This window comes from Nicotiana tomentosiformis, chromosome 12 (genome assembly GCF_000390325.3).
Source record: "Nicotiana tomentosiformis chromosome 12, ASM39032v3, whole genome shotgun sequence".
NCBI lineage: Eukaryota > Viridiplantae > Streptophyta > Magnoliopsida > Solanales > Solanaceae > Nicotiana > Nicotiana tomentosiformis.
Genome location: NC_090823.1, coordinates 46,716,482 through 46,724,335, shown reverse-complemented (window position 1 = coordinate 46,724,335; position 7,854 = coordinate 46,716,482). Strand labels below are relative to the sequence as shown.

At 33.1% G+C, this 7,854-nt stretch overlaps 1 protein-coding gene across 1 annotated transcript; it reads left to right on the top strand.

Annotated features, from left to right (window-relative positions):
* The first annotated feature begins 4,289 nt into the window (after positions 1–4,289).
* On the top strand, positions 4,290–7,369 carry LOC104113910 (small ribosomal subunit protein eS10z-like). Its single transcript, XM_009624224.4, has 5 exons — positions 4,290–4,419; positions 4,496–4,544; positions 4,624–4,903; positions 5,050–5,185; positions 7,098–7,369. The coding sequence occupies exons 1-5, from the start codon at positions 4,417–4,419 to the stop codon at positions 7,173–7,175; spliced, it is 546 nt and encodes a 181-aa protein (XP_009622519.1). The 5' UTR covers positions 4,290–4,416; the 3' UTR covers positions 7,176–7,369.
* Positions 7,370–7,854: the final 485 nt, after the last annotated feature.

The following is a 7,854-nucleotide window of genomic DNA, read 5'->3' as shown; positions in this document are numbered from 1 at the left end:
TGTAAAAATAGGATTATGGTCGTTATGCATAAAGGAATAATTATTTAATTTGACTATATTATTTTTATAAAATATTTCATATATGATTTTGGATATGAAAAATAATCTATGACTTGATTTGAAAATATACATGATTTTTAATTGGCTTCCGCAATTATATTTGGTTTTAACATATGGGTTGGTTCGCTCCGGTTGGGTAGTGTGCTGGGTGCCTATTATGTGAATTTGGATCGTGACATGTATCCCATGTGTATTTCCCGTGTATAACGTGTATTCCTATATATATATATATATCCATTATATATCCATATATATTTGTGTGTGAGATACATGCGAAATACATGTGTAGAACAAAACAAATTTCAACTCGATTTCAACTCTGAATTTTGACTCCAAACTAATATAAATCACCTCCAATCTTCCTCAAATTTTGTATATTATCTTGTTTATATGTTTTCAATGAATTCCAACTATACTCATTCAAAAAAATCCTTAATTTTCCTAAATTTTATGAATATTATATAGGCAAAACGGTCTTCTGGCCACTTAAACTTGCACCAGATTGCTAACCCGATAAACGAACTTATAAGTTTTCCAATTTAGCACATCTACTTCACAGAACGAGGAGTAGTAAACACATAGGTCTGAGCGTGTTCCTCAATTGCTATGATACAAATGACACGTCATATGCTTAACCTTCCATAGTTTGACATGTATAATTTGTAGGTCTCACCTTTTTAATTTCAATTTGTCAAATTTTTAACTTTTTTTTTTCTTTTCTTCTCCACCACAATTGAGACCTGCAAGAAATTCATAAACCAGCAATAAACTCAAGTTGGTGGAAGAACTCCCTTGTAATGTCTCTTGTCGGCGACGAATAGTTCGCTCTCCGTGATGCTTACTCATTTTGTCAATATTTAGCCACCATCTCTGCCCAAACATCTTAGTCTATTTGATTTCAACCACCTCAATCACTATCTCCGTCGAAACTTCCTTCCCATCAAACCCACTGGCACAGACATAACATATCAGAAAGGACATTTTACCCCTGCTGCTATTTTTTTCTAAAAAAGGAAAAGAGATGAGCATTGACCAGGTCGAAAACTTGTAATAATGACCTTAACCATAAACCACAGTCACCCCCTTCGTTGATAAAAAATATACTCCAAAAAAAAAATACTCCAAACACTTAAATATGAATAAGAGAGCATTTTTCCCCATAACTTCATCACAAAATCATCCATCATCATCGGAGTAATGACCAGATCGGAGATGCAATTTTCTTCTGTCCAAAATCGAGTTGTGGGTTACCTTCATCTTTTCTAAATCTTTATACTCAAATAATAATAAAAAAAAGCTCTTATTCCTTTTGAACTACAGGTTAATAACAAAAAGAATGAAGAGGCCTGGGGAGGAAAGGTTGGGGTGAGGGATGGGATAAAAAAAGAAAAGAACGGGGGAAAGGGGTGGGAATGAAGGAGGTGGGAGGAAGTGTTGGGATCTAAGCTTTCTTTTTTTCTTTTCTTTCCTATCTTTTGTTATTATTTATATATTTTTGTTTATTTTAATATTTTTCTATTAAAACTATTACATTGGCGCGCCATTTAGGTGTGATTTGCACGTAGTTTAGCTAGGTCAACAATGTTTCTTCCACATATGTATAGTCAACGGTCAGAGGCATTAAGTATTCCTCATTCTATAAAGTAGATGTGCTAAATTAGAAAACTTATAAGTTTGTTTACCGGATTAGCAATTCGGTACAAGTTTAAGTGGCCACAAGGCCGTTTTGCCTATTATATATTACTAGTCTCACGATACGCGCGTTGCACGTGTATTTTATCTCAGTGGGTACAAATTTTTAAAAATTATATTAAATTTGTGCTTGAATAATAAAATATGTCAAAGAAAAAATTCTAAGTTCCTGAAATTGATGAGTTTTGATTCTATTTTGCTAACTCAACAAAAGAAGAAATTTTGTCCCACAAGTGTTCCCAATCATCTCAGTCAATATATTTAACATAAAATCATTTCAGTTTTATAATTTTATTACTATAATTTTATAAGCCATGCATCCTCTTTAGTTTCAACAAGATCATATAACTTTGAAGATTTAGATTGTCTTTTTTAAAGCTATATATTCTTATTTTCATTCTAAAAAGACATAAACAGGACGTCATCTAACTGACATAAGACGTTAATACTATCCTAAAGGAGTAAAAGTATAAAATTGATGTAAAAATAAAAAATAGAGTTTATTATTTCAATAAATTTTCACGGATTTAGTGTGTTAGTTTTCTTTTGTGTGTATAATACGTTTTTATATTTTAATTGGGAAGTGTTAAAAGTTAGTCTAATTTGATTAAAAAAGAAAATTATAAATGTTTTCTAATATATTCATGAGAAGATTGTTACTAAAATAATTTTCTTGTATACTTTTCTAATTTTATGTAATCAATAATTTTTATTTTGTCTTGTTTGTAAGCGTGGTCATAATTAAACAGCCAAAATTAAAAACTAAAAACGGCATTCCCAATTTCTTCGTAGCAATGTGTGCACATAGTATAGAACATACTACATTTAAATTTGGTTTCAGCCTCATTCAACTGTCTAAAAGATATTTAAGAAAAGTTGTGTAAGACTACAAATATTTAGTTAGAATTAAAAGTTAAACTAATAATAACATGGACCTCCTTGAAGATAATTGGTCCTCTGATAAAGTTTTCTTTCACCGTGTGAACAATTTTGGTTATAATTTTTCGATCTATATAAGGTAACTTTTTAACTGATTTAAGTGTCCTAAATATTCGGATTATATATATAGTTTAAATAGAAAAATATTTAATAAGTCAAATTTTAATTGGTTTTAAAATTCTAAATATTAAGAAAATAACTTAAATAATAATTCTATCCAATATGAAATCTGTTTTTAAAGGATAAAAAATGCGAACAACATTTCGCTAAGGGCCTTCATGCTTTTAATATAGTACTAGTTTCTACGTTCATGCGTTCCACAAGATTCTTAAGTCAATTATTTATGAAAAACTTTCTAAATTATATGGCTGTTATCTAGGACAACAAAACTCAAAATTCTTTAAAGTACAATAAGAGTGCATTACTTTGTTGTTTAAAAACACATAGTTAGTTGATTCATTATTCCTTCTAACTTCCTCAGCCATTCTCTTCGGATGATGCCACAAATTAAATCTTCTCTATTAATTAATATATTTACATCTTCCTCTTTAAGTCTCCCCCTGTTACAAAATTAAAAGAAATTAGTTTATGAACTACCTCGCATATAAGGAAGATGAAATAACTCATGAACATACTATCAAGTTAAAAGATAAGAGAACGAATATTATAGTCCCACTTACTTATAATTCAGTCACGCCCTTGAACGCTAGTTATAGCCATGTTGAGCAAAATATTATAATATAGTTCCTTTGGATGGGAATTGTGGAGACCGTATTCTCACTATTTTGAGTATCGTTTAATTCAAACTTTACATCAACATCCCTTCCAACAAACAAACAAAAAACTTACTTAACCCATAAAGATGTGGACGAATTATCAGCCTACATGCGTAAATTAAAGATTCAACTTCTTAATTATTAGTAACTTTTTTTGGCTGTGTTAGAGAGCCAAATCTAATCTATAAAATATAATAATAAAAGAGATGAAAATTACCTCTAAAAAGATCCCCGTATACATGTTTTGTGTTGCAAGCGTGAATACAATGAAATTGCTTATATAGAGGCAATATATGTTTCATATGTGGGATTGGTATGGGTTTGGAACTCTAAGAGCACATGGGATTCTACTATTGTAGTATTGTTCCGTGTAATTGTCTAAGTAGAATTAGTATGAAATTAAAACTTTACATTCACTTATTAATTTTTAAGAAATTCTATCATTAGTTGGTATCGGATTCCTAAATATTAGGCAAATTAATTAGATAGTACTGTTTTATCCAACATGGAACTATCTTTTTGACAAAATATTTAAGGGTATAAAAGTCGATTAACATATTAAGGATATTTTTGTCGTTTAATATTTAGCGTAAAATATTCGTGCTATTATAATAGTATATATATATATATATTATATAGTGATTGATAGATTGATAACTTTTGTGGCAAAAATTAAATGATTAAAATGACTATTTTGGGCTGTTCCGGTAATTTTCCCAAATCTTTCGATGTTTTTGAGGTAGTGGGTAGTGGATTGACAATTGTTGTGGTATTATTGGGCCAAAAAGGGCTATTCGGGCTTGAGACTTCACTTTCCAAGCAGTAAAAGCCCATGTGACAGAGATGTCAGATATAAGACGTGCGCTTTCTAGGGTTCACAGATAGTCCGTCCCTTTGCTGCTGCATTTTGGTTGATTTCCTATCTCCCCTCAATTTTCTTCGAGCAGCTATGGTATCATCCTTCTCCTTCCAAACATCTATTATAATACATTTTTCTCAGTCCTTTTTAATCGATTTTGCGTTTTCAGATTATCCCAGAGAAGAACCGAAGAGAGATCTCCAAGTACCTCTTCCAAGGTTAGTATCTGTAATTTTTCTTTTCTTATTGTTCGTCTGTGTATAAATGTATGTAATTATGGAAATTATATTCTATTAGAGGGAGTATGCTTTGCAAAGAAGGACTACAACTTGGCAAAGCATCCGAATATCGATGCGCCAAACCTACAGGTGATAAAATTGATGCAGAGTTTCAAGTCGAAGGAATACGTGCGTGAGACCTTTGCTTGGATGCACTACTATTGGTATCTGACCAATGACGGCATTGAGTTCCTCAGGACTTACCTCAATCTTCCTTCCGAAATTGTCCCTGCTACTCTCAAGAAGTCTGCTAAGCCTCTTGGTCGTCCCATGGGTGGCCCTCCTGGCGACCGTCCCCGGTAATTTGCATATATATATATATATATATATATATATATATATATATATATAGCTTATGTGTCTAAGCTTTTTTTTTCTTTCTTAAATTCTATAGTTACTATGTCAACCAAATTGGATTGACATTGGGGTATTGATGGATTTCCAGTGGACCACCTAGGTTTGAGGGAGATAGGCCAAGGTTTGGTGACAGGGAAGGTTATCGTGCTGGTCCAAGAGCCCCCCCCGGTGAGTTTGGAGGCGACAAGGGTGGAGCTCCAGCTGACTACCAGCCTGCATTCAGGGTAATTACTGTTCTCCCTATACCCTGTCGTTTTTCATATCTTTTTGTTCAATTGAAGTGTGTTTGATAGATCTATTTGGAACTAGCAACACTATTTCTGTGTTTTATCTGCATTGCTATGGTTAATGACACTTTGTCTGCACTGCTCTAGTGCTTACACTTGAAGTTCCACTTTTGGCAGGTGGTTCTTTCACATTTCTAGCGCCATCTTCACTTCTTATTTGAGTAGATCATATAGCATTAATAGTAAGGGGGAAAGGATACTCTCACCTCTAGACTGTGACAATTTTCTGTTCCATGAAATTCTTGTGATCAATCTTTGTTTTTGTTGGTTCACCTAATGCATTTGATTGTTCACCTATTGCGTCTCACATTATTGCACTGATACTATTGAGTAAAAATGATCCCAAGCTTATTGCATCGTTTTTAGTTATTGTTCCTCATTTGACTTGACTTTTTAAGCTTCTTCTACACTTCACCTCATAGCTGTCCTCTGAGATTCTGTATTCCCAATTCATACATTGCATTCTGCAGTATTGACTGTTTATGCTCATGTACTGCATGATAAGTTTTAGTGGAAGATGCCCCATACTAAGCACTCCTTTAGTCAAGTAACGCCTTTAGAGTCCATAGTATAGCTGATTATCTAAGAGTTTGTGGTAATTTTAATAGTTGGAAAAGGGTCAAAAATGCCCTTTACGTATTGAAAATAGCTCAAAAATGCCCTTCGTTAACCTTTGGCACCAAAAATACCCTTCACGTTTGTTTTTTGGCTCAAATCTGCCCCTGAGATTAATGGACCAAGTTGGACCTTTAAAACAAGGATACACGGCATGTTATAAGCATGCCACATGTATATAAAACCCACCCATTTTCTTAAAAATTACCCAATGACCTGCTGACCCAAAAACCGGTCTCTCTGTCTCTTTCCTCTCCATGAACGATTTGGTTTTTTCCATCCAACCAATAAACACAATCTTTCTTTGTCCTGTATTGATGTAAGATACACAAAGTTCATCATTTATTCCCCTTGTCTCGAATTAATCATAAAGATAATGTTACAGTTCATCATCCAATTCCCTGCAAATCACAAGTTAATCAAAAAAAGACCAATCAAACTACCAGGAAAATTGCAATTGCTAGAAATGGGAGTCCATTAGCTGCACATATAAAAAAAACACGAAGAAAAATAGAAATGAAGAAGTAGGAGTACGATCACCAAAGAAAAACCTATCTAGACTAAATAATGACTCCTCTTTAATTTTGAAATTTAACTATTCATATTTAAAATAATGCAAGAATGATTCAAAACCATGGCAGTAAAAGAGTTGAAGAAATTTCGGAATGTTCAGTTTTATATGTTTCGACTCCTGAAGTGCTTACCGCCCAATATCATGATAAATGTTGAAGAAGAGACGGGTGGGTTTTTGGGTCAGCGGGTCTTTGGGTAATTTCTAAGAAACGTGGTGGGTTTTATTTGTTTCTTGATTTATACACGTGGCATCCTAATGGCGTACCACATGTCTATTTTCAGTCCAAAAAATGACCCAGGTTGGTCCATTAATCTCGGGTAGATTTGAGTTGGAAAACAAACATGAAGGGTATTTCTGGTCCCAAAGGTTAACAAAAGATATTCTGAGCCATTTTTAATACGTTAGGGGTATTTTTAGCCCGTTTCCGTTTAATAGTAGATAACAAATCCTTTTGGCTGTTTGGTAATGTAAACCATGTATTATTAGTACTCACGAAAGCTTCATAATGCTACCTTTCTTTTTTTGGTTCACTTAGTTCTATCTTTCCTTTGTTAGGCTTAGGACTAAAATTTGGATTTTGTTCTATTACTCATGATTGCTTATGCTGTCTGCCTTGGTACAAAAATAAATTCAATCTAACCTATCATTCTATACCTGTAGGGTGGTGGTGGAAGACCTGGATTCGGGCGTGGGGCAGGAGGTTTCGGTGGTGCACCCCCTAGCTCAAGCTTCGCTTAAAGTGATCATATCTTTATTGTAGCTAGTTTTTATGCAATTTTGATAATCACATGTTGGAATTGACTTGCAGCAGTCGAAAGAACTTGGTTCAATTGGGCATAAACTTCTTTATTGGATTTTTAGAGAACTAATTTTGCATGTATTGTTTATGTTTGGTATGAGCAATATTAGTAATATATGTTATTTCAGAGTAATTTAAATATACTTCTCCGAAAATGATTATAATTTTCATCCTTTACTTGATAAAACTGACTTGGACAAGGTCAGAAACCTATATCTGATTATATGGATGTTTTATTTCTTATTGCATCATGTTCTTACATGATCCTTATCGATTTACTTCTTTGTAAAACTTAACTGCGAGATTGTGACTTTGTGAGGGGAAAGATTAGGAATACTTGTTTCTCAATGTCACTTTTAAATCTTATTTTGATAGGAAAGGTACGTATGCAAGTTAGTGGACAAGAATGAATTTGCATAAAATATTTTTATGGCGTACCTTTGTAGTGTAGAATGGTAACTCCAAAATCATACTATCAATTTTTAGTTTGGCTTAATGTCCATTTTGGTACTCGTATTTGCAAGATTTTCTATTCTTGACTCAGCTTCTCTAATTCTCTCTTACATACCTTAATTAGTTGCTTATATTTTAGCAACTAGTTACATACCTTAACATTTG

Coding starts and splice junctions, on each gene's coding strand:
- LOC104113910 (XM_009624224.4), top strand. Junction 4,545..4,623: donor CTCCAAGTACCTCTTCCAAG/GTTAGTATCTGT, acceptor ATATTCTATTAG/AGGGAGTATGCTTTGCAAAG. Junction 5,186..7,097: donor ACTACCAGCCTGCATTCAGG/GTAATTACTGTT, acceptor CTATACCTGTAG/GGTGGTGGTGGAAGACCTGG.